Below are 27941 nucleotides of genomic sequence, written 5' to 3'. Positions count from 1 at the left end.
TGGCCTCTCTAGGGGTAATACAGTAAATCTGTGTTGCAGCCCCTAAGCAATGAATTGGTTCTGGGGATATGCTAGAATGTCTTAAATGCATTCCAATGGTAGTCCCAGTTAAGGTTAAAAACCCTAAACAGTTTCAGTTAACCAAGGTGAATGTTTTTCTGAGATCTCAGGTGCAATGCTCATGGATTATGTAGGTTCACATTTTAGAGAATGATGAAAGCTAGTCTGATGTTATCTGTTGTCTTTATGTCTTGTGATTTAGGGGTGTTTTTAATAACTGCAGTAGGTAGAATGATGTGCGCAGTCTTACCACATGATGACTACAGCATAATGCAATACATTACAAGCAATGCCTTAATACTTATTGTGCAGTACGACTTTATGCATGTTATTCTGCTTACTAGTCGAATGAATACACCCCTTAGTGTAAAACCTGTGTGGTCTGATGAGACAAAGCCCATGATCATGTCCACCAATCTATCCACCAGCAGCTTAATAACGACTATCAGACCATCATTGTTGATGATGGGAATTGGGCAGTGGTTCTAATGCTGGATACACACGTTGCGTTTCCGCGTTCGATTCGCGTCGATTCGATTATTTCCGAGCATTTCCGAGCGCATTTCGATTATTTTTAGGTCGAATGCCATGTAAAGTATGGCAAATCGACCTAACGATCCATCGACCCGCGAATCGGACATGTCGGAAATAATCGAATTGACGGGAATCGAACGCCGCATCGACGCGGAAACGCAACGTGTGTATCCAGCATTAGGAAGGGAGTCATCCTTCCCAGGCTTTCAGAGTAAGGAATGATTAGCCCAAAAGTTGTCCTTTGAAAATTTTGATTACGCTAGAACCAAGTTGAAAGGACCACAAATGTTGTGGTTTAGTATATGGGCAGTCTTTTTGCAAAATGAGAATAAACAGTTGTCCCCCTCAGGTGCATTGGATGACTGTAGATTTATTTTACTTGCTACCTCTTCCCCAAAGCATTTTGTGTTAATCTATTCTCAGCCATCCTCTGTGCCTGTATTATCGTATTGAAAGTAGGATGTATTATAGTGTCTAGTATATTGTTGTAAGTGAATTGTCTTTGCTCACACTTGGTATTCTATTATTGGTGTTACCTAGCGTCCAAATTCTAGGGTGCCTTTTTATATGTATGTACAAAATTTGCTTGTAAATGAAACTACTAGCATTTCTTAGTTAACAGTGTGCTGTTTATTTGACCATTCACAGGAAGTTCCCCGTCCAGGTTTTCTGGTGAAGACAGAGGCAGAGTGGACTGAAGATGAGAAAAAACAATTCAAAGATTATGATAAAAAATGTAAAGACCTGAATGAGGAGAAAGACAAATACAGGAAGGTAAGAATAAAAATTCCACTTGTTCACTACTGAAAATATCTAATTCTCTATGTTGCATATATGCCACTGCTAAATAGGTATTTGTGGCATTAGCTTCCGATAAGGATAGTATCAACAATGCGGCTGCTATTTTCACCTAACCCTAATCAATCCCCTTTAACCTAAATCTCCTTCCTGATGACTAAGCTTAACCTCTCCTCCGATGTTACCTCCTTCCTCATCTTAACCCCCAATTAATGCCTCACCATAACCCTCTAACTTCAACACCTCCCACCCCAAACACACACCCAAAAATAGTCCCCTTACTAACACCTAACCCTAACCTTCTATCCCTAACATCTGAAACTAACTCCCTTCTAATCCTAATCCTATTTTCTAAAAATAATGATTCCATTGCTTACTTCCTAATTTTGTAATCGACATCTGATTAGAAACAATGACCCTAAGCGTTATTCAAAGAACACCGTTTGTTTCAGTTCACCCATTCACTGCCTCCCAAGTACATCATTCTCCATAAGACTGGTTAGTGAATAGCAACTTGTTGTTGTTTTTTCTGTAAATGATCAGATTCCTTCTGTGAATATGAAATCTTCAGATCTTCATAATAGAGCAATCCCATTTTTTTACAAATGACTTGAGCATTTTGCAGATGTTTACATATATATGCAAAGTATTGTTTTTGTGGCATAAATGATAATGTAGTTATGAAAAAAACAAAACAATAAATTACATGCTCAACCTTCTTTTTATGAAGAGATTTCACAGCTACTGGTGGTTAGCAAAAATTGATGGCTGCGGACAACTGTTCCATTTCTGCTTCAGTTTTCTCTACATGTGCCACGTATCCTGGTACATAAATCTATATATGATACATCATTACCGTCAGAATTTGAGGGCAAAAACTTCTACTCAGATCAGGGTTCTTGGAGTTCCTTCATTTCATAGTGTTTTTTTTCTTAACCAGTATGTGTGATGCTGTCTTTTTTTTTTTACTTTTAGATACTAGAGGCCGAAATGAAAAAGATTCAGGCATCAATAATGGAGACCACCCAGGCTTTTGATGATGTTCTCACTAGACTGTTTGAAAAGAAGGTGAAATCTGAAATGGTCATCTATCAGGTAAACTGTAATTTTTTTGCCCTGTAACATCTGTAATGAACAGTGTTTATAAAGACAAAATCCCTGGTCTGCTGAGCACCGTAATATATGTATTGTTATTCAGTCAATTATAATGACTTTTTTTTACGTATGATAAAGTCCAGCAATTAAGACAGCAAACTCTGCATTCAAAAATTAACAGCCTAAATACTCAAAACAAAAAGTGACTGATGTAAAGAAGTCCAAGCATTTCATGTGGGTTCCCTAAGGCCTCATAAGTAATGTATACCTATTTATACAATGATAGTTGTTGCATGAAACTCATCCTAGGTTTTAATTGTTATCTGTGGAGCAGTATCCTTAGCAGCCTTCAGAATTACCTGCAATCTCTTGAACTGCAGCAGTGGCTATTCACTTTCACTGCTGGTTACACAACCTCCTCCTTCTCAGGTGATAATAAAAGGGCTAATAAGCCCAAAACCAGTCCTTCTGTGGGAAGCACCTGGTGTGTGCTGGGCGGACTGATAAAAAAACAAGGTATCTGAATATTTGAGCTGCAAAAGACTTCTTGTTTTTGTTATTAATAGAATGGCTGAGTTTTGCCTGAAATAAATTGCTTATAAGTGTTCACACAGAAAGAGTTGTAACTGCTCCTTTTGAAGTTTATTTACATTCAAGCCATGACACAGAAAGTGGCCATGGATTTTGACCTGAAATCAATCAAAACTATTGATCGGATATAACAGAAGATTTGCAATGATCAGGGCATGAGCAGTGGTCGATCAATGGGCCATAGCATTGCATTGCATGGAACGGTGCCATGCTGTGGATCCATTGATTTTCAATAGGAAATCGATTGAAAACAGATGTGTCTCTTTTTGCAGTATCTTTTTTTATGCTTATTTACTTGTGTTTATGCGTGTATCTTTTCTCTTGCACCTAACAGGAAGAACTGAAAATCAGCAATCTTGTGTACTCCATTCTGATTGAAGAAGAAATAAACACTAGAGTGGCGCAACTAAACCAAATCCTGGACAAAAAAAGAAAACAAAAGGTTGGAGGAAAAAGCTATTAGATTACTCGTTCCTACACTTAACATTTGTAAAGTTATGCAAATAAAAAGCTATTAGATTGCTTGTTCCAACACTTAACGTTTGTAAAGTTATGCATATATATATATATATATATATATATATATATATATATATATGTGTGTATATATATATATATATATATATATATATATATATATATATATATATATATATATATATATATATATGTGTGTATATATATATATATATATATATATATATATATATATATATATATATATATATGTGTATATATATATATATATATATATATATATATATATATATATATATATATATATATATATATATATATATATATATATATGTGTGTGTATATATATATATATATATATATATATATATATATATACACACAGTGGGGTGCAAAAGTATTCGGCCCCTTGAAGTTTTCCACATTTTGTCATATTACTGCCACAAACATGAATCCATTATATTGGAATTCCACATGAAAGACCAACACAAAGTGGTGTACACATGAGAAGTGGAATGAAAATCATACATGATTCCAAAAATTTTTTACAAATAAATAACTGCAAAGTGGTGTGTGCATAATTATTCGGCCCCCTTTGATCTGAGTGCAGTCAGTTGCCTATAGACATTGCCTGGTGAGTACTAATGACTAAATAGAGTGCACCTGTGTGTAATCTAATGTCAGTACAAATACAACTGCTCTGTGAGGGCCTCAGAGGTTGTCTAAGAGAATATTGGGAGCAACAACACCATGAAGTCCAAAGAACACACAAGACAGGTCAGGGATCAAGTTATTGAGAAATTTAAAGCAGGCTTAGGCTACAAAAAGATTTCCAAAGCCTTGAACATCCCACGGAGCACTGTTCAAGCGATCATTCAGAAATGGAAGGCGTATGGCACAACTGTAAACCTACCAAGACAAGGGCGTCCACCTAAACTCACAGGCCGAACAAGGAGAGCGCTATTCAGAAATGCAGTCAAGAGGCCCATGGTGACTCTGGACGAGCTGCAGAGATCTACAGCTCAGGTGGGAGACTCTGTCCATAGGACAACTATTAGTCATGCACTGTACAATGTTGGCCTTTATGGAAGAGTGACAAGAAGAAAGTCATTGTTAACAAAAAGCATAAGAAGTCCTGTTTGCAGTTTGCCACAAGCCATGTGGGGGACACAGCAACCATGTGGAAGAAGGTGCTCTGGTCAGATGAGACCAAAATTGAACTTTTTGGCCAAAATGCAAAACGCTATGTGTGGCGGAAAACTAACACTGCACATCACGCTGAACACACCATCTCCACTGTCAAATATGGTGGTGGCAGCATCATGCTCGGGAGGTACATCTCTTCAGCAGGGACAGGGAAGCTGGTCAGAGTTGATGGGAAGATGGGTGGAGCCAAATACAGGGCAATCATGGAAGAAAACCTCTTGGAGTCTGCAAAAGACTTGAGACTGGGGCGGAGGTTTACCTTCCAGCAGGACAACGACCCTAAACATAAAGCCAGGGCAACAATGGAATGGTTTAAAACAAAACATATCTTATGTGTTAGAATGGCCCAGTCAAAGTCCAGAGCAAAATCCAATCGAGAATCTGTGGCAAGATCTGAAAACTGCTGTTCACAAACGCTGTCCATCTAATCTGACTGAGCTGGAGCTGTTTTGCAAAGAAGAATGGGCAAGGATTTCAGTCTCTAGATGTGCAAAGCTGGTAGAGACATACCCTAAAAGACTGGCAGCTATAATTGCAGCAAAAGGTGGTTTTACAAAGTATTGACTCAGGGGGCCGAATAATTACGCACACCCCACTTTGCAGTTATTGATTTGTAAAAAATGTTTGTAATGATGTATGATTTTCGATCCACTTCTCACGTGTACACCACTTTGTACTGGTCTATCATGTGAAATTCCAATAAAATTGATTCAAGTTTGTGGCAGTAATGTGACAAAATGTGGAAAACTTCAAGGGGGCCGAATACTTTTGCACCCCACTGTATATATATAATCTACTGTATATATGACCTTTCAGCACATTTGCAAGCAACATAATCGCTCAAAGTAACTTGTTCCTGATTAACTTAATTTCAATATTACTTTTCTTACCGTTTTAGATTATATTGTTGCTCTTTGGGACCTTAAAAATGTAACATAGATGAGGTAAACACGCATGAAAAACGCATTTAAGTGTGAACCAGTCCATTGATTAGCATGAGTTCTCAGTTTAAATCAGTTTTTCTGTTCCGAGAACGTGCATGAAAATAGACCCCTGTGGCCCCTGAGAAAATTAAGTGATCAGGGTGGGCAGAGCATTTTGTTTCGCTGTTGGGTAACTCCACTGTGTGTCAAATGCTGACACGAATAGGGTTACACTCCCATTTGACTGCATTATTTTGCATCCGGAAGGAGCTTACTCCTGGCAGCTGGGAGGCGTTAAACATGCCTCTTTGCTGTGTGTAGGGGTTTCCATTTCCATTTTGCTTTAAAGAGAAACTGTCACAAAAATCTTAAAATTGAAAACACATACAAATATGAATTACATTTCTTCCATAGCAAAAAAGAGCCATACATTACTTTTCTCCTATGTTGCTGTCACTTACAGTAGGTAATAGAAATCTTACATTACCAACAGGTTTTGGGTTAGTCCATCTCTTCATGGGGTATTCTCAGCATGGCCTTTATTCTTTATAAAGACATTCACTAAAAAAGATTTATACAAAGATGCTGGCCAGCCTCCCTGCTCGCTGCACACTATTTTGTCAGTCGGACGGATCAACTGCCATTCGCTAAGTGCTTTTAAAAATAAAAAAAAACCTGAGAGCACCCCATGAGAAAATGGGCTAGTCCAAAATCTGTCGGTGATGTCAGATTTTTACTACTAATTGTAAGTGACAGCAACATAGGAGAAAAGTAATTTATAGCTCATTTTAATCTGAAAGAAACATACTTCTTATTTGTATATGTTTACATGTATTTTACATTTTAAGAGGTCCTTTAAATAGAGGTTTTAGAGAAGCACTTTTATTTTTTTCCTTACATGTGTTTGACACATTTTATGTTATTGGCATTTCGGCATCTATTATTATATAAATAATAATAAAACCTACCTGCTCACCTGTGGAGACATGTCTAATGAAGCAAGGCCTAAAGCATCTTTGGAAGAAACCATTTAAGCCCTTTGTACACCCTTTATGAATAAAAGATTACCACCTTTCCTCTCAGTGTAGTTTGCCTTCTTAAAACAGAAGGTATTTGTGATAATTCAGCACATTATTTACATAGTCAGTAGTGGTGCATTGTGGAAGACCACAGTCACTTACTTAAAGTTGAATTATTGGAAATACCTTCTGTTTTAAAAAGGCAAACTACGCTGAGCGTTGGCTTTTTAGTAGGAGAGCTTTTTGGTATCTTTTGGTCCCCTATACTTTCCTAGTACTTTTGGGTCATCCCAAGCTGCTTGGGTATTCTGTTCACCTTTCCTCTGTAAATCACAAAGTATACCGTAATTGTAATGTCTTCCCTTTACTACAGAATCAAACAGCTGAACTAGTTAAGACTTTCAAAACTCAGGTGGAGTCTTTCCGGGAATCCTATGATGACCTAGTAGCAGAAGATAAGGTAAAAGCAATGCATGTGTACATGGAAGGGATGCGCAGTAAGTTTTCTCTGGCTACAATAACCTCTTTGACTTTTAGTTGCTAGATCGGGGCTTTAAGAAGGAATTTTCTGATGTCTCAGCTCACTATGTGGACCAGCTGTATAAACTCTACAAAAGAAGACCAAGGTGTGTTCTCTTATGGAACATGTCTTATGCTTGACATGTCTGCAGATACTTCTGTACATTTTAGTTTTGTATAAAATGATCTATGCAGTATTCCTACAGATTGATTCATAATTATTAATTGTCCTGTTTATGGCTATTTTAAGGAAGAAGCATAAAGGGGTTAATGTAGCCCCGTTATTTTCGTTGTAGGGTTCAGCGCTTCAGGACTCAGACAGAAAACGAGGCTCCATATGGGGAGCGCCCAGGATCTGCAAAAGCATACAGTGAATCCATTGCTCAGCTGATGAAGGCCATGGATGAGTTTGATGCTTCAGAACATATGCCGGAAGGCCTGGAACTTCCAGTGTGGGAACGCTTCTGTCTGGCCAGGCGTGCCAAAATGGAATCTGAACAGCAAGTATGCAATGCAACTCTTTTAAAATTTACTTTAAAAAAAGATTCTGAACAGCAAAAATGCAATGAAAATACTGTATATTCCTGCATATAAGACTACTTTTTAACCCTTGAAAATCTTCTGAAAAGTTGGGGGTCGTCTTATACGCCGGGTGTCATTGATGCCGGGTGATACGCCCTAACCTGTTACCATCTCTCAGATCTCCCTGCTGAGGGAGCGCAATCTATTCTTCCATACCGCTCTGATAAACAGGTAGACAAGGAGAGCAGACCAGTCTACTTAAGGAGAGTTGACCAATGCAACAAGTCAATTGACTATATACTGTTATATACTGGGTACCACATACAGTACAGCACCAGTATCTGTTCATACACCGTACCAGTATATGATATTTTTTATTTTTATTTGGTGTGCATTGGAAGAGGGGTAGTCTTATACGGCGAGTATATCCCAAACTATATTTTAACTGGAAAAGTTGGGGGGTTGTCTTATACGCCCAGTCGTCTTATACGCCGGAATATACGGTATTTGATTATTTTATGTTTATTTTTAGTGCTAACATTTTAAGCAACACTTAAATAAATAAACAGGACAGAACAGATGCATTCAGACTCATGCATTTTGTAAAGAAATCTGCAAATACCGTATTTTTCTTACTATAAGGCACTTTTTTTCTCCACCAAAAGTGTGGGGAAATAGAGCGTCTTATATTGAAAGGCAACCATGCAACAGAGTCCTCAACTGCAGAGCGCAAAAGCCACCATTTCCTATCAGCCCACACCTGCAGTAATGCTGCTGTATGGACTCCGAGGGCCTCCATCTGCCGTAGAGGTCAGCTTCTCTGCACATAGTGATGTCTACCACCGCCAAGCCAGCTAGCCTGTCTCCACCATCTGCAGAAATGCTGCTGTATGGACTCCGAGGGCCTCCATCTGCCGTAGAGGTCAGCTTCTCTGCACATAGTGATGTCTACCACTACCAAGCCAGCTAGCCTGTCTCCACCATCTGCAGAAATGCTGCTGTATGGACTCCGAGGGCCTCCATCTGCCGTAGAGGTCAGCTTCTCTGCACATAGTGATGTCTACCACTACCAAGCCAGCTAGCCTGTCTTCACCATCCATCAGTAGTACTGCAAATGCACACAACACTCCCGCCGACATGAGCGTGATCATGGGCGTCTCTGCGCATGCACTAAAGCTGCCAACCCAATGGGGTTGGCGATCCATTATAGGCTGACTGCAGGATGCTGAAGAAGACCGCGGCTGCGGCGAGGGGCACAGACACTTCTAGGAGCTGGAAGAAGTTCCAGGTAAGTAAAAAAAGCACATGATTAATTCACTTCGGAACACCTTTGAGTCCCCACAGCATCTTCCTTTTTTTTCAATTCTTTGGGTGCCTCTTGAGTCACCATAGAATGGATAGATTCTGTCTGCGACAGATTCTTTTGTTAACATATATCAGTGTGACAGTAACCTTCTCAGTCAGCCTAACGTACTATAAAGTAAAAGTATACAGTATATTGATACAACACTAGGTGGCACTCAGAGGTAAATGCAGTGAAGAAAAGGTTTTGCTCAGTAATGCTATAAAAAGACCTAGATAATTAGGCTAAATGTATTGCTCTCATCAATGTTATTCATAGATGGCAAAAATGAAAACTCATAATGGTGTGCACACCTATCTCCATCCACAGCAAAGGCCACTTCATCAGGAATATAAGCCAATTTTAACAGCTTTAGTACGTCATTTCATATAAAAGCAATACAGATCATATAGACACAACATTTCATTCCTGACGCCCTTTGTCAGGTACCTTATCACATTAAAAACTTCACAATAAAAAAAGTACACCCTAACATGCAAGGCCGAACCAAACTTAATTTGCATAATGAATTTGCTAACAGCCTTTAACTCACATTAGATGGAACCATTGTATCCTAATAAAAGTGTATTACATAAACTCTTCATTGAGCTCAGATGGTGGAAAACTTTCCAATTTATCTATCCAATATGCTTCTCACTGATGCAGCAATCCCAGAGGGACACAACCCTGTGACAGCAGATGTATCACCTAACAAAAGAAGGGAGGGGCACAGAGGTCCCTTAGTGAGCCTCAGATAGAGCCTTTCCTGTGTTTACACTGTGGGCACTGCAGTGGGACTATTAGAGGTGATAATATCTCTATCACTAAAGTTGATATCAGTGGATTCTTTACAGATCATATATTAACATTACTTTATTAAAAGGTAAAAAACTGCATCATTGGCCTTTGATGCAATGCTCATACCCCATTCTCAATATGGAACAAAGAGGAACAGAGGAACTAGAGAAATAAAGGTATTTGTGTGCATTTGACCAGCATTACAAGTGATTGTTTAGTGAGAGGAAGAAAAGGGAAGGGATGGACGGTGACATGTTTGTAATTCAGCTAATTTAACTTTAATTTAAGTTGTGCCGCTATCTGGGCACTGAACCTAGGGCTTTGAAGAACAACAAGAAACGAGAGGGAAATGAGCAGAGTAGTATACTAATCAAGCATCATAAATCCTCCTCTTCCATTGTGTAATTTCAGCATTACCTGCACATAAACCTAACCAACTCAGGCTCCTATTTATTTGATGCACACATAGACAGCACTGTAGCTCAGTGGTTAGCAATCTCACCTTACTGCATTAAAGGACAACTGTAGTAAAAAGAATATGGAGGATGCCATATTTATTTCCGCATTGCCAGTTGCCTGGCAGTCCTGCTGGTCCTCTGCCTAATACTTGTAGCCATAGACCCTGAACAAGCATGCAGCAGATCAGGTGTTTCTGACATTATTGTCATATCTGACAGGATTATCTGCATGCTTGCTCCTGGTGTTATTTGGGCACTACTGCAGCCAAATAGATCAGCAGGACTGCCAGGCAACTGGTATTGTTTAAAAGGAAATAAATCTGGCAGCCTCCATATTCTTCTCACAACAGTTGTCCTTTAATGCAGTAAGGTGAGATTGCTAACCACTTACAAAGTGCTGTCTATGTGTGCATCAAATAAATAGGAGCCTGAGTTGGTTAGGTTTATGTGCAGGTAATGCTGAAATTACACAATGGAAGAGAAGGATTTATGATGCTTAATTAGGATACTACTCTGCTCATTTGCCCAGTTACACTCATTTGTATATTCTGGAATTCACATTTATCATCAGCATCCACTGGTGCACTTTATAAAAACCAGTATGAGGAGCAAATGCTGGTGAACACCAGAATTACAGATATACTGTAGATAACCAAATATGCCTGGCTCTGATGGATTATAATTTGATCTTCATATTGAATAAGTACGTAATTCACTGTTAGTGTCTTTGTAAGTTATCGTCTCTGCTTGAGCAGCAGTGCAATGTTATGAAGGATGATTTATGATGACATCTGTATATGGAACCGTATGGAGTTGTATAATTGCTTGTGACATGTTGTGGTTTAGGTGAAGCGCAAGGCCCTGGTCCTGGCTGAGATGCAGGAGTTCCTATACAAGAGGATAGGAGAGGATGAGAAAACACGGCAGGACATTGAGAATATCATGCAAGACCTTAACATGTAACTATAAAACACGTTCATTTTTTTTTTTATATAAAAAAGGCTGGTGTTCAGTGGCGTAACTTAGATCAATCACGTGGCCTCCCAGCAAAACTATGATAGGGCCCCCAATGTTCACACCCTTTACCATGTGTACCCTGATGACTCACAACATCAGGGGACGTTTTTCAAGGGTCATAAAACAAGTGTGGCCATCATAAGCTTCACACCTATATAAACTCTAGCCACAAAAACACCTGACCTGAAGGATGGACCCCTTTATCAGAGAAAGCAAAGTAGTAATTTGTGCCCCCTTACAGCTCTGAACCCCCCCCCCCTGTAGTTGCAGGGACTGCTCCCCTGTAGTTACGCCCTTGCTGGTGTTCTCAGCAGAGCTCAGAGCTGGAAGGTTATGTGTACTTGTAACATTGCTGCTGAATCCCTCTCTGGGGAACACAAGTGTCTATATTCATGACAGTCCTGAGAGTGCTGGGTAATTAGGCAAGCACCTTTCAGTGTCTCTTATCACTCTGGAGTATACAGGTCTTATGCTTTGGAAACATAGCACATGTCAGTAAATAACGATCGTACACTCATACTGTCTGTATGAGCAGACGAAATTTACTGTGACAAGAACAGGAACCAAGGGCAATAAAGGATTTGACCAAACAGCAGAGCATACCTGTGTGTATTCCATCCGATCAAATACCAATCCTGTGTACAAGGCCAAATATGCATTTGCCCATTTACTTACTGGTAGCCCTGGGCAGTGTGCAGGACATCCGTACATATGGGCCAAAGTAGCATCAGACCATGCGTATTTTTTAATAGATAGACACAGAGAGAGATTTATAAGCTTATTCCATAAACAGTACAGTAACCAGGGTTGGACTGGGCCACAGTAGTACAGTTTTTTCCCTCGGTGGGCCCCACCTACAGGTCTCTGGTGCCCCCCCTCCTTGTCTGACAGAGCTCCAATTGCTGCCTGCAGCACAAAAATTCTCTTCTCAGTGCTGTAATCACTCATGCTGAGAGCAGTGGTGTAGCTAAGGAGCTGTAGGCCACGATGCAAATTTTACAATGGGGCCCCCCAAGCACTCTATACATAACAATTGATACGACGCACCAAAACCTGCCAATGGCAACTGCAGTGTCAGAGGTGCAAGAAGGGGATGGGGAACAGCTTGTTAATAATTACCACTATTCAAAGTATCTATAGAAATGTTTATTATGAGCACAGGACCAATAGAGAGGTAATACTGTAGTTGAGAGAGGGCCCTTCGGGGCCCTTTTGGCCCAAGGGCCCCAATGCGGTCGCAACCTCTGCAACCTCTGCAAAGTAGGACATTACTTTATATTGAAGGAGGGGACTCTATGCAAAGTTTTGCTGGGCAGCAGTGTCTCTGAATTACAATGCTGCTAAGATCATGTACATTTGGCCCTGTCCATAATACATCATGACCACGCCCACCTTCCGGTGCATGGTCACACCCTTTTTTCACTGCAATCATGGGATGTGTGGGCCCCAGGTTGAAATTTCTTTGGTGGGCCCCCAGTGTCCCAGTCCGACCCTGACAGTAACCAATAGCAAAGTGCAGTAAGTAATAGCAGCTAATAATAACTCACTCTACAGTAGTCTGACCAGCACAAGATGGATTCTTGTTGTTTGAACAATAATTAAAGCCTTAAATTGCCCCATGGCTGATCTGGCATCCCATGCCATTTTCAACTCATTACTTAAGCCAACTAGAATAAAAAAAGAGTTTCGCTTACCTGAGGCTTCTACCAGCCCCGACTGGGAGTCAGCGGGCCACTGCGCCTGCATGGCTCTGGCCACGTGTAACCTTGCTCGCGTTCCCGTCCGCAATAGCGCCCTGCGCAGGTGCCTCTTCCATAGTGGAGAACGCATTTGGCATGGATCACTATCACAGCGGGTACTGGGCCTTTGATCAACTTTATGTATATTTTATGTATTGACTTTATGTATATTTTGTGCCTCCGAAGAAGCAGCTCTTAACCATGAAACGTGTTAAGCCGTTTTTTGCTGTTAGATGTTTTGCTTGTCAAACCTGAATATGCTCTATGAAGGCTACACAATAATAAAGTGATACAGCATTTGACTATATACTGTGTTGGCTCCTGCAAACCCCCTGTGTATGAACTTTCTTGGCTTATTAAAGGGGAACATACTGTCATCAAATTACATTAGTTATGTTAATTAGAATAGAAAGGTAATATAATCTCTTACCCACCCTGTTTTAAAAGAACAGGCAAATGTTTGTGATTCATGGGGGCTGCCATCTTTGTCATGGGGGCAGCCATCTTTTTGGTTGAAAGGAGGTGACAAGGAGCAGGAGACACAGTTCCAACTATCCTGTGTCCTGATTAACCCTCCCAGCTGCACACGGTAGGGCTTCAAATGTCAAATTCAAAATGTAAAAAATAAAATTGCACCAAAACAGCAGAACGAGAACAACAAAATCAGAAATCCCATCATGCTTTGCACAGCATCAGGGGAAAAAAGCCCGGGCAGTTTTCTTCTGTGCAGCTAAAAATGAGGCTTGTATAAGAGAAACAAAGTTCTGATGCTGTGAAACTGTTAAAGAAACACAAAGCCTTTTCAGTGCTGCTGAGTCGATTTTTAGTCCGGAGGTTCACTTTAATATCATGGGGGCGGAGCATTTTGGGGTTTTATTTCAGTTTATTGTTAAATTATCGTGTCCATATCAGTAGTTTCCTGCAGGTGGGATAGACCATAATAAATCTGAATATCTCAGTGAGTGATATATTTACTGTGAACAAATAAATTAGGTAAAGCTCTGCGGAAAGTGATCCTGGGAGTAGTTCTCAATTCGGAATGGATCTCAGGTGATCAGGAGCCAGTTCTTCAAATAACTTCCTGTGATTGAAGTCATAAAAGCAAAATAAAGGTCAACTGTGTCATAAGTGGTTTTCAGTAACTATACAGTGCACTCTGCTATATTTACCAACAGGTTATGATGAGTCACTTCTGTGTCATAAGTTTTTGTTTTTCAAACTGTTATATGAACTTATTCAATAAAGCTAGGAGAACCATACAAATGATTTGCAACGAGTCAGAAGGAATGGATACTTATTGACATGATCTTAGTGGGCAGTATTGTCATTCATCATACTGTTTATACTGAATAACCCTGACAGTGTTTTCATCTCACCTTCTAGTTTGCGAAATGAGAAAATGAAATTTCTGTTGGATTTGACAGTCCAGTTCATACTGAAACAAGGGCAGGTTGAAGTGGAAAGTGCTGATTTAATGCCTAATTATGCTGATGCAATACTGCTACACAGAAGTGTTATTGAAGACCTGAATAGCACAATACGGGTAAATTGCAGTCTTGCTATAAAATTGTGCTAGAGCAAATAAGTACTTTGCTTTTTCAGTGTCACGTGGTTTTTGGAACTTTCCCTCCTTCACGTGAAATGAATACCTACTATGTTTAAAGGTCACCTGAGGCGAAAATAAACGAATGAAATAAACGATTGCATCTATCTTCCTTCTCCTAAAAATGACTTTTTAAGATATTCCACAATATTATTTTATATTTAAATCTACTTTTTAAGTTTTATCTGTTGTATTGTTTTTGCTCAATGACACATTCATAGAAGTATGCCAGAGCTAAAATCTATGAATTATTGACCTTTTGTATCTCTTTCCTGCTCTCAGAAGCCATTTTCTGCTAGGAAAGGGTTTTATAGTTGGAATTTCTTATCAGTGAGGGTCACACTGTAGTCACTTCCTGTCTGAGTCAGGACTGAGTCAGCCACTTACATACCTGATATTTAACTCTTTCAGGCAGAGAAAGAAAAAAAGAAACACAGCATAGTTATTTGTGTACTTTGCACTGTACATACCCATAATCCATCTCATCATGTCACATGTCACTTCAAATAGACCCTAATATTGTTTGTCACAGATTAAAACCAGGACCAGCCTGTGTTTGTTGCTGCAGCATCTTCTGTCCCATGCCTACATGAACGTATGCCCTCCACTCCTCATATTCAGGGCTCCAATACTTCTGCTGCCGGTTCCTTTAGGTCCTATCCTAAACTTCCACTGGATACAGCCTTGCTTTTTTTTACATGTCATTGTACCCCATCCAGGCCCGGATTTCTGGGAAGGTCACAGAGGCCATGGCCTAGGGCGATAAAAATTAGCAGGGCGCAGGACTTGGAGAGATAAGAGGTCACATGTCAAAGTAAATCACCTCTCCTGCTTTGCTCTGGTCTGCCTGAATTCCAGAGATCCCTGCATCTCTCTTACTTGTGCAAAGTGTTAGTTGTGGCAGTCAGCATCTGCTGTCACCTGTATGATGAGAGGGGACAAACAATCTGCTGTGAGAAGAAAAATATATGGGCTCAAGTAGCAGAACTCTTGAGTTCCGATTAGTTTTTTTCATGCAGCACGCATTCACGGGCAGGAATTAGCAGCTCTCCCCCTCCCTGACTGATGTTAGTTTATTACTAGTAGGTCAGTGCTGCGCCTGCGCAGTACAGCATGGAGGACGTCCGATGACGTCAGCGCGCCCGCGTGGGACGCAGAAGTGCCGGGCCTTGGAGCGCAGAAGAGCCCGACCTGGCAGCCGGCCTGGCCAGGTCGGGTCGGCCACCGGAGACCACCGGGAGCCTGCGGAGCGGCGGCAAGGGCACCTCCTGCCTGCCACGGGCTGGAGGAAGCCCCAGGTAAGTGGAAATTGATTTTTATTTTTTCACTACCCTCCCTGAACCTTCCCTTTAAGTGCTAAATGTCACTGTGTAAAGTACACCTGAGCTTATGCTGGGTACACACAATGCAATTTTTTGACAGATTTACTGTCAGATCGACTATTTCCAACATGTCCGATCTGCTTTCCAATCAATTTTCTGAATGATTTTTCATAGAAGTGAACAGCAAATTGATTGAAAAATTGAAATTAGATCAGACATGATGGAAATAATCGACCTGACAGTAAATCTGTCAGAAAATTGCATCATGTGTACCTAGCATTACACTACATCTATGCCAGTGTGTGTAGTGTCAGATCCTTCTACTTACCTGTTCTCTGTTTTGGATGGGCTTCTCTGCATTGCGCTGCACTGTCCCCTATTTGTGGCTCTGACGGCAGCAAGTAGCACAGAGGACAAAGAAGCAGCGCTGTCCACTGGGGCTCCTTGTGATTTTGCACTCCTGTATGCATGTGCACAGGAGCCGAGGGAGTGTTATGGGTATGTGTACTTGACAAGTGCTGCTGAGTGCTCATACATGAGCATCATTTCTGAAGTATGCAAGCCCAGAACACTATCGCCTGCTGTGCATGCAGACAGGAGCGCATAATTACATGGAGTGGACAGAGCATGCACTGCTTCTTTGTTGAACGGGGCAAAGCAGCAAAACAGAGGGGAGCACGTTCAAACTAGTCAGAGTTGGACAGAATGGGGGGGGGGGGGGGGCGGTTGGTGATAGCCGGCCTAGGGCGCTGGAAAGTAAAAATCCGGCCCTGACCCCATCTACTATTGATATTTCTTTTTCACTCTGGGTGTCTCCCATTCTGCCTGACAGGGGCCTGAGAACAGAGGTCCACAGGCTCAGCTCCTCTGTTCCGAGGCTGCTGGTCTCTGTTCCTGCATTTTGATAGTCTGCTGACATCTTGACTTGTCTGCTGCCATCCCTGAACCTCAACAGCCTGCCACCTTTCCCATCCTTAAAGTGGAGCTGAACTCAGACTTTCCTTTCTGCTCTATATACGCAACAGCATCATAACTTTTAAAAAAAAACATTTCTTTGTTACAGCTGATACAAATCCTGCATTAAATCTGCAGTGTTTCTACTTCCTGCTTTCAAGGAAGCAGACATATTGTTAACATCCTGTGTTTACCAATTAGCATTCTGCTGTGGCACTTAGCTGACACAGCTGAGGGATCAAATTTGTGATTAGTCACAGATGACAACTTGTGATTAGTCACAGATGGGGGGGGGGGGGGGAATTAGACAGGCTAAACTCTCTAAATACATACAGGGTGCATTTCTATACGTTTTCCTTCTGTCCTGTGCAAGAGCTCAGGTCCACTTTAAGCCTTATACACACTCTGCAGGCATGGGCAAACTTGGCCCTCCAGCTGATAAGGAACTACAAGTCCCACAATGCATTGCAGGAGTCTGACAGCCACAGTCATGACTCATAAAGGCAAATGCATTGTGGGACTTGTAGTTCCTTAACAGCTGGAGGGCCGAGTTTGCCCATGTCTGCTCTAGAGGGCTCTCTGCTCAGAATCTAGCATGTGTACGGCAGCCTCAATGCACCTCCAAGAATGCAGGCTGAGCCTATTGTTCTTCTCCCTACCCCTCCCACTTCATGGTGTGCTTTCCTGTCCCCCCCCCCCCCCCCATAGCAACAGTAGCATTTACCATAAGCTAGCAACGAGTCTGTACAGAATTCTGCCCCCCAAATGTCACCTGAGGGATCGAGTTTTGATCCTTCCAGTAATTGTGTGTATGTATCTTTACACTTTACTCCAACCACTCTTGCACCTTTGTTACTGCCTGCATGTGCTAGAGTTGCTCATGTGTAGCAGAAGTCACGGAGAAGCATGAGATCAGTCTATCCAGATAATACATTTGTAAAGCTTTGATTTGCTGGTCACAATAAAGTTTCCTTTGTATGGTACACTCCTCCAGTTGTAGCCTATTCAGTTTATATTTAGTTAACTCTCCAATGTTGTGTATTAATTAAACAGGCATTGGAGTAACATACTGTATAGTAAAATACAGTAGATTATGCAGGATACCCACTTTTATGTTAATTATCCTGATTTATGCTAGGCATCCACGGCTCGTTTTTGCGCCGGTATCGAGCCAGCGGCTCGATGCCGGCGCGTTACCGCTCGTCCGCGCGGATCGATCCCCGATCGATCCGGGAATCGATCCCCCGCATGAACGGACATGTCGGAAATTATTAATCGAGCCATCAGCGGCTCGATTGATAAGAAGAATCTGGGCCGTGTATGCCCAGCATTAAAGAGAACCAGATACGAAGAGCATAACAGATTTATACATACCTGGGGCTTCCTCCAGCCCCATCAGCCGGGATCACTCACACGCCGCCTTTCTCCGCTGCCTCTGTCCACCGGTACCGGGTCCTGTCATTTCGGCCAGTCGACACAAGCGCAGTGCGCTCCCTCCTTACGTAAAGAGCCGGAGGGAGCACCTGCACATGCGGAAGACTGGTCGCGTCCGGCGGAAGTGACGGGACCCGGTGTTGGCGATAGAGGCAGCGGAGGACGGCGGCATGGGAGCGATCCATGCGGATGGGGCAGGAGAAAGCCCCAGGTATGTATAAAATCTTTTTTCATTTTTTAGCTATTCTTTGTCTCGGGTTCCTTTTAACCTTCCTGGCGGTAAGCCCGAGCAGAGCTTGGGCTATGCCGCGCAGGAGGATTTCTCAGGCCCTGCTTGGCCGATTTGCATAATTTTTTTTGTGGTACACGCAGCTAGCACTTTGCTAGTTGCGTGTACTGCCGATCGCCGCCGCTCCGCCTTCCCCCAGACCCCATGCGCTGCCTGGCCAATCCGTGCCAGGCAGCGCTGAGGGGTGGATCGGGACTCCCTTTGACGTCACTACGTCGATGACGTCGGTGACGTCATCCCGCCCGTCGCCATGGCGAACGTTCAGAATGGTATTTCCGGACGGGCTTGATCGCCGGAGGCGATTGAAGAGGGTGGGGGGATGCCGCTGCACAGCGGCTGTCATGTAGCTAGCGCTAGGCTAGCTACATGATTTAAAAAAATAAAATTAAAAAAATAGTGCTGCGCTGCCCCCTGGCGGTTTTAATTGACCGCCAGGAGGGTTAAGCATCAGTAATGACCGCCAGGAGGGTTAAGCATCAGTAATGACCGCCAGGAGGGTTAAGCATCAGAAACATTTACTGTATCTATATATTGCTGTATATTGGTATGTAGCCTCGCCCTCCCAGTGATGCGTAGTGCAGGCTGTTCAGCTATGCGGAATCTCCACCCCACTTCCCCTGAGCATTCTGGTGGACCAGGCAGAGCCGGGACAAGGTCCTCCAGCACCCAAGGCTGAGACACCAAAGTGCGCCCCTCCATCCCTCCACCTCAGCCGTCACACACTGATTACTCTTAGACTAAGAGGCACCCCAGGGCCCCCAACACCTGATTCTTTAGTTATCTGGCTTGTAGTCACTTCCATATACCTCCTTTTCTTATTTCTTCTGCTTCAAACACAATTAGGAATGACAGCTGAATGAATTGTGCGCCCCCTCCTACACTGCGCCCTGAGGCTGGAGCCTCTCCAGCCTATGCCTCGGCCCGGCCCTGGGACCAGGCATATTTATACTGGCTTTGGAGCTCTCAGTAAGTGAACATTCCGCAGTGATGCACGGGACAGGACTAAAGATGTCACCACCTGTGATACATTTCTGAATGTAAATCAAGGAGAGGAAAGATTTTACAATGGTCAAACACTGATTTATAAATTAATATTGTAAAAAAAAAAGCACTTTTATTTATTACGTGATTTTCACTACAGTTCCTCTTTAACTATTGTCTCTGTACATGGCGATATTTACATTGATCTACCTTATGAATACCTAACAGCTGACAAACACACCATAAAAAGTAGGCTGTGTGTTCATAATATACCTTGCTGTGCATTTTCCAGGGCCTGGGAGAGCAGAAAATCGCTATCATGGTAGAAAGCAAAGATTTCCGAAAAGGGATCTTTCAGCTGGAGTGGGAGCATAAGAAGATACGGATGGAGATGGAAGATCTGAAGAAGAAATCTCGGGATATTACAATGCTACGTGTGACAAAAGATATTCAGACTGTATGTGACACTGCTAACACTTTGTTTACGTTTATATTTACAATACTTATTTTAACACAACTGTGTGAAATGTGTGTAAATAGTTGCTTTAGATAACTAATTACCGTCGATATGATATTTTACTCATAAAGTGTTAACATTTTATTACTGATACAACAAATACTGCCAATATCAAATTTGACCGCGCTCAAAGTCTATAATAATGAAAAAAAAATAAAGTCACAAATATAAAGGGTCCCTTGCAGTCCATGGCTAACATGGAATCGCCGTTGGATGCAGCTTCTTCATAGATCACAGATTGCGGTTTTACTTGTCTCGGTCCATTGTCATTATGCAGACCTGCCAGTGTTTTTAGTGACGTCTATCTACCCTCCTAAAGCTCTTACATCCTGCCTCCGAACATATAGTAGGATTGCTGGGTGAGTGCGGGCGCACAAGGGGGGGGGGGTGTGATCATGCACAGAGGAGATTGAGATGGCAGTTGTTTGGTTCACACTGGTATGGTGGAGGTGTAATCATTAGTACCTGGTTACGCTATGAATTCTTTTCTCTCCTTTTTATGTACTATTTCGTGATGGTCTGAGATGAAGAAATATTAGAGTGGCTGGATCTGGAAAAATTACCAACCCGGTTTGTGTATTCCATCTGGAAATCTATGTGGATGGTGACATTGACTTTATATTTTTTTTTTATTATTATAGACTTTGAGCGCAGTCAAATTTGATATTGGCTTAATTTGCATTCCATACAGGTGCTATTGACCAGCGCACCATGATTTTTCTAAGACCTTTTTCCATTAGCGCACTGTTTTAAGGTTTTTGTACAACAAATACTGACTGTGACACGGAGCTGCCCAAACTAGCTTACAGTCCAAAAGCTAGAAGAACATGGTATATAATAGGTAGGGAAATAGACCACAGAAGTGTTCTTTTTGCAATAATAATGTTATAGCCACTTTTTTTGTGCATGAAAAAAGTGCACCAGGAAAAAAGGGCCCGGCTGGATAACGAAATGGCCCCGGTGGATAACAACTTCTCAATATAGTTGTAATAACAAAAATATATTAAAGCTAAAAATTGTAACGTAATTCAACAATACAGCTTAACCCAAACCTACTCTAACACAGAACCCTCCCCTTGTGGTGGTGCCTAAAACTAACCACTCCCCTGGGGGTGCCTAACCCTCCCCACCACCCTCCCAGTGGTGCTTAACTCTAACCACCCCCCTGGTGGTGCCTTACCCTAACCACCCCCCTGGTGGTGCCTAACCACTCCCCCTGCAGAAACACCCTTTTAAATATAGAAACGATAATAACGAAAATATATTAACACTAAAAATCGTAACATAATTCAACAATACAGCTTAACCCAACTCTACTCTCACACAGAACCCTCGCCTTGTGGTGGTGTCTAAAACTAACCACTCCCCTGGGGGTGCCTAACACTTACCACCAACCCCACCCAGTGGTGCCTAACCCTAACCACCCCTCCTGGTGTTGCCTAACCCTAACCACCCCCCTGATGGTGCCTTACCCTAACCCCCCCCCCCCTCCCGTTGGTGCCTAACCCTAACCACTCCCCCTGCAGAAACACCCCTTTACACATAGAAACGATAATATCTTTGATAACGTAAAATCTGTACATACAAACGAAATAATAAGACAAAAACTATAACATTGCAAGCTTCTAAAATGATGACATATTTAAAAAACTTGAATGTTCCAATGTTGTTAACAATATTTATTGGGTGCCCTTTTTTCTGCTTTTTTTTCACCGCATTAATGATAATTGCATTAGAGTCTATGGCGGCGCCCTTTTAGTCCACTAGCCACCGGCGCCCTTTTTTCCTGCTTCCCTTCACGAATGTTAGGAGACATTTGGACAAGTCTGGACAGTATTGATTGTATAATCAATACTGTCCAAAAATACTTGTTCCTATAGTGACGGCTTCTGCTGGTCATCAGCAGAAGCCTTCACTAGGGGGAGCCGCGCAGGAGATAAGCGGTCTGCTGATCGCCGCTGGAATCGTTGGTGATGTGAACTGTGCTGATGCTAATTGTTCTTACAAAGGGCAGAGGAGGAGACAAGTGGGGGCCGGAGGGCCACACAGGGGGACCAGATGGGACACAGGGGAACACAGGACCACACAGGGAGACAAGGCAGGAAGTCCCCAAAGTTTTGGCGGGTTAGCAGTTCATATCGGCCGGCGTTTGTAATTCAGGGACTACCTGTCTTTGGAATAGAAGATGCAGGGACTTTTTCTCCCCATTATGGGGAGAAAAAGTGCAAATTATGTATCTCGTGCAAGCGAAACAATGGACTGCATGACATTGTCACATTCAAAACTAGAACGTCATTCAAATAACTGCATGATATCAGCACAAAAGTCATGTTGTGAGGCTTGGTGGTGTATTCTCCACAGTCAGCATGCAACGCATGAGCTGGCGTGGAGGAGGTACACACACTAGCACCAGGAAACAGGCTATCCCTAGTATAGTGGAGGGGAGGACTGACTCCAATAGGAGATTGTGGCGCACAGAGCCGGTGCAGATCTGACAGCCACAAACAATGCTTTCGTTATAACGTCTCAGCGCAAAGTAGCGCTGAGCGCATAAACCAGAACTGAGGAGATCAGGACAGGTAGACAGAATGAACGCTTGCTAGCTAGCGGCTACTTAGCGACAGCAAGCGTCCAAAACCAGACAGACTGGAATGAGGCAGCCAATGCGATGCGGCGATGGCGTGCCTCACAAAGACAGGACAGGATAGTCAGGAAATAGCAGGATTAAGATAGATGAACGTAACACAGATAAATATACAATAAGTATGTTTTCCTAGCGTATTACAATTACAGCTATCAATGAAACTATTTGTAACGTCTGACTAACATATGTATATATCGGCAATGAACCGATATATGACATAAGCAGGAACGCTGACTAGGAATGGAGTAACACAGGGAACAGGACTCAGAAGGATTCGCTATCTCTTCGCAGAGATGAACGCAATCCACAAACGGTAACAGGACAGGATTCAGAAGGATTCGTTATCTCTTCGCAGAGATGAACGCAATCCACAAACGGTAACAGAACAGGATTCAGAAGGATTCGTTATCTCTTCGCAGAGATGAACGCAATCCACAAACAGAACCAGGAGCAGGGTAACTACCTCAGCACGGGTGGTCACGGTACGCGCAACCTACCAAAACGTGCTGGAAAGCTGACTAACTGCACACAGGATATAAACAGTTCGTGTACGTATACATCAGCGACACTGATGTATCACGTAACACAAATACAAGGAAAATAATAAACGTGCTGGTATGCATATATATTGGCAATGAACCAATATATGATGCAAAGACCAGCAAAGTATCTTTATAACAAGAAACACGATCGGGGGCTAAAGCGACAGCAAGGCAGGCTTAAAGGGATACTGTAGGGGGGTCGGGGGAAAATGAGCTGAACTTACCCGGGGCTTCTAATGGTCCCCCGCAGACATCCTGTGTTGGCGCAGCCACTCCCCAATGCTCCACCCCCGCCTCCGGTTCACTTCTGGAATTTCTGACTTTAAAGTCAGAAAACCACTGCGCCTGCGTTGCCGTGTCCTCGCTCCCGCTGATGTCACCAGGAGTGTACTGCGCAGACACAGACCATACTGGGCCTGCGCTGTGCGCTTTTGATGACATCAGCGGGATCGAGGACACGGCAACGCAGGCGCAGTGGTTTTCTGACTTTAAAGTCAGAAATTCCAGAAGTGAACCGGAGGCGGGGCCGGAGCATCGGTGAGCGGCTGCGCGGGCACAGGATGTCTGCGGGGGACCATTAGAAGCCCCGGGTAAGTTCAGCTCATTTTCCCCCGACCCCCCTACAGTATCCCTTTAAGCTGAAGCTATGAGAACCCAAGGAAACCCTGCAGGAAGCAGATCTTTATACTGAGGTCATCCAATGGGAGCAGACATGCAGATTCCCACACAGGTGAATGATAATCAGTCACAAGCTGACAGCAGGGAAAGACAGACAAAGCTATGCAGCTTGCATGGAAATAGATCAGAACTGCCTGAGCTGCAGCACTACTACTTCCAGCAACAGCTGCTGCAGCAGCGATCATCACACATGTGAGTTGATCCACCAGATGGATCTGGCAAACTGCCTATTATCAGTCGCTTGTCCAGTCATTTGTGCACGGGCCTTTAGCAACAACTTCCTGGGTCCAAATGTGGTCATGTGGATATGTGATAATTTTGAGATTTGTATATAAGTCTCAGTGGCAGCTAAAGTGGGTTATTGGGAATGAGACGTGGTAGTATGTACCTTTATAGTGATAGCTGTACATTGGGGTGATCAGCACTGCTAGTGGTTTCAGTTCTCATACACCTTAATGCATAATGAAAAGACAGAAACAAAGCTTCATTATAGATGATCTATTAGCTAACATGGATTTTGTTTCTTGTGTTACAGTTTCTCAATGAATCAGATTATGACAAGCGTGTATCTAATCAGATCCTGGTGCTGGAAGAAACGATCAATGTCCAAGAGAAAGTAGGTGGACATGGAATGTATTTTGGATACAACTTCAGCTTCAGGAATAAATATACCGGTATTTCAGATTTGTATAGCATGGAAAGGTGTGAGAAATTCTTTTAGGTTTTTATTGCTGTCAGTGGTGGAATCTGAGCCAGCCCTGCAAGGTGAGAGTGCTATCCACTGCACCACCATGCACCATGCCACATTCTTTTATTGCCCTGTTATTGTACAGAGGGCATGAAAAAGGGTCTTATGGATGCCAAAAAGACTAGTACCATTTCACTTCTTATTTTGGTGACATTTGAAGTGGTCTAATCAGTTTTACTGTATTGATTGTAGGACAGTGCAAAGACATTGCATTATGATTATGGATCAATAAAATAGCTATTTTGCCACTTACTCCAAGGTTTATTTTCTCTCTGATCTAATATCCATGTATAGCAGCCTCACTGTTTCATGTACAGCTCCCCCAGGGAGCATCCCCCCCACCACCACCACGACCTCCTCATTAGCCTTTCCATGGTCAGCTGCTATATACTTAGTCTACCTGCCTTTGGCCCACAGTAATATCATCTCTTTAAAAATCACAATTCTTCCCCAGGACACAGTTGGCATTCTGGAACTTCAATCTTAATAATACAATATCTAGATCAATATGCAGGCAGAAAACTGCTATTTTCAGAATGCTTTCTATCTTAGTAGTTTCCACACAGAAGCTCTCTACTTTAAGGGGCTATTTCCACTAGTTCTGCATCAGTTTTTCTGCATCCAGATTTCTGGATGTGGCTATTTAGGGCCTGTTTCCGCTACAAGCGGATTCTGGATGCAGAAAAACTGACTCTAATGAAAGCCTATGGGCCTGTTTCCTCTAAACGCCATTTGAAGATTTCTGCATCATGCTTCATTTCCTATACAATGAACATGTTAGTGGAAACAGGCCCATAGACATTCATTGGAATTGCAGATATGCCATCCATAATTTTTCTGCATCAGAAAAATCACATTTAGATGAAACAGGCCCATAGGCGTTGGGGTCAGTTTTTCTGCATTCAGTATCCGAGTGGAAACAGGCCCTAAATCAAGCTCCATCTTTTGTGCTTGGACACAACATATCAAACACAGTTCCTGCAAAGCTCTGTGACTGATAAGGATCCCAAGAGAAAGTGAAAGTACCCTATTAACTTTTTCAGGCACTTAAAAAAAGGTTCACTCTTAAAATATACAGCTAATCTGTTGAGCTCCCCTTTAAAAAGCCTATGTTACTGGTGTTAATTAAAAATGAAATAAACATGAAGATGAATGCTTCTTCTTACAGCAACATGAGAAAAATGTGAAGCACTACATTAAGATTGTTAAGGATTTGGAGAAACACATTAATAAAAAGTCAGAAGCAAACAATCAACTGGACAGAGAACTGAAGGACGTCCTTGTGACTTTCTCTGAAAGGAAACACATATATGATGTAGTTGGTGAGTTTTATGCCACACGATATACCTCTACATTGGTAACACAAATATTTTTTTTTTTTAAAAGCGTGCACATCTGTGTAAACTGGGAGCTGAAAATCACATCATGTTTCCATACACCTTTTCCTGTCTAGCTATCTGTCAGCACAAGGTCAAAGGGACTGTAAATAGAAAATGATTTGTTTACTTTTGTCCTAGAATCGAAATTTACCATACATAGAAGGCAAAGTTTTGGCTAATTTTTAAAGCGGACCTGTCAATTACTACCATGTATATTTTACATGGCATAGATACTATTATTACATACTGTAAATATTTGGGTAGAAAAAAGACATGTCCATTGAGTTCATCCAGAAAATAAGGTAGAACACTACACTGCACCCTTACATATCCATGCTGAAGGTGAAAAACCCTTACAAGGCATAGTCCAATTAGCCCCAAAAGGGAAAAGAAAATTCCTTCCCAACTCCAGGTGACAATCAGGTAGAAACCCTGGCACACCACTATCGGGCATTACCTAGTAATTATAGCCATGGATGTCTTTCAATCCAAAGAATTGAAAGACATCTGTTGTAGCAGCGCAGCTTAGTGAATCAAGCCCTTTGTTTGTTCACTGCATAACAGTTGGGGATCACTCCTTTTTTACTGATATTGGTTGAACAGATGTACGGGGCTTAAGTCATTAAAAGGACAGAGGTTCAAAGTAACATTATTTTCCACTAATGGGTTGTTTTATGTTGAATCCAGGGGTGGAGCAGAGTGCAGAGAAGAATGCAAAGGAAAGATATATGGACATTGTACAGCGCCAGAAACTGGTGGACCTGGCCAAGGCACAATCTCAGGAGATCTCCATACTCCGCAATGAGCTGGATCGCCTAAGAATGAAAACCTTCCCTGCATTAGGACAAATGGAGTACTAGACTAATACATGATCAGCAATGCCTAATAAGACCACTCAATCTAACATATTATCCAACTATGCTATTTATTATCTCTGTCCAATACATTTATCAAAATACTCATCACATCTGATTACATTATGTATGTATATTGTATTTGTTGATATTAGACAGCAATAAGCATTGCTATGTAAAAATAAATAATACCTCATAAATAAATTCTATCAATGGACTGTCACAAATATTGTGTTATATTTTGTAGGTGGCGTGAAACCCTAATTAACCATAAATTATATACAAAAATAATAATATTACAATGTAAAAGTGTCTCAGTGAGAACAGGTACAGCTCCACACCACCAACAGCCTCCATACACTCTCTTCTCCTCCTCAGCCGGTTAGGTGACATGGTACCACAGTGACGCAGTCTGTGTCATGGAAGGCGGGGCTCACTTTGATACCTGCCCCAAGCATACTTTTCTATGGATTGACTATCAATCACTGGGAAGGCATAGCTGCAGTGTGGATGGCAGTTACCTGTGCCCCCCCTCCCCCAACAAGATGCGGAGAGCACTGCAGAAGGGCCTATGATGTATCTACCTGGGCATGGGGGCGGTGTGCAAGACATGATGTTTTTACAGTGAGGGTCTTGGCACCTGTTATTCAATGCAGTTTTAAGTGTACATTAAAATATTATAAAAATACAGGGTTCTCTCCTGTTGCAATTTTTAACGTGTACCTGAGATGAAGGGGAAAAGATTTTGAAATACCTGTCAGCAGTACAGTCCTTGACTTGGTTCAGTTATGGACTACTGGGCATGCGCGATCCTGGCCGGGAGCATTCTGCACATGCGCAGTTTGTAAGACATGTAACTTACCCACGTTTCCGGCAACATGAGTGCAAAGGAGGAGGC

The 27941-nt window shown here is 42.2% G+C and overlaps 1 protein-coding gene across 3 annotated transcripts in view; it reads left to right on the top strand.

Moving 5' to 3' along the window:
- CFAP43 (cilia and flagella associated protein 43) overlaps positions 1 to 27277 on the top strand; it is a 139783-nt gene extending 112506 nt beyond the window's left edge. For all 3 annotated transcript variants that reach the window (XM_068277106.1, XM_068277107.1, XM_068277105.1), the window contains 12 exons: positions 1243 to 1368; positions 2368 to 2487; positions 3413 to 3520; positions 7077 to 7163; positions 7241 to 7329; positions 7519 to 7726; positions 11189 to 11301; positions 14482 to 14641; positions 19974 to 20138; positions 24598 to 24678; positions 25979 to 26132; positions 26877 to 27277. In XM_068277106.1, coding sequence (XP_068133207.1) covers positions 1243 to 1368; positions 2368 to 2487; positions 3413 to 3520; positions 7077 to 7163; positions 7241 to 7329; positions 7519 to 7726; positions 11189 to 11301; positions 14482 to 14641; positions 19974 to 20138; positions 24598 to 24678; positions 25979 to 26132; positions 26877 to 27049 — 1584 coding nt within the window. In that variant the 3' untranslated portion in view covers positions 27050 to 27277. The remainder of the gene's footprint in view (positions 1 to 1242; positions 1369 to 2367; positions 2488 to 3412; positions 3521 to 7076; positions 7164 to 7240; positions 7330 to 7518; positions 7727 to 11188; positions 11302 to 14481; positions 14642 to 19973; positions 20139 to 24597; positions 24679 to 25978; positions 26133 to 26876) is intronic.
- The last annotated feature ends 664 nt before the right edge of the window (positions 27278 to 27941 follow it).

Source organism: Hyperolius riggenbachi, chromosome 3, assembly GCF_040937935.1.
Source record: "Hyperolius riggenbachi isolate aHypRig1 chromosome 3, aHypRig1.pri, whole genome shotgun sequence".
In the NCBI taxonomy this organism is placed as follows: domain Eukaryota; kingdom Metazoa; phylum Chordata; class Amphibia; order Anura; family Hyperoliidae; genus Hyperolius; species Hyperolius riggenbachi.
Note: the sequence above shows the minus strand (reverse complement) of the source record. Positions and strands in the feature narration are given on the sequence as shown.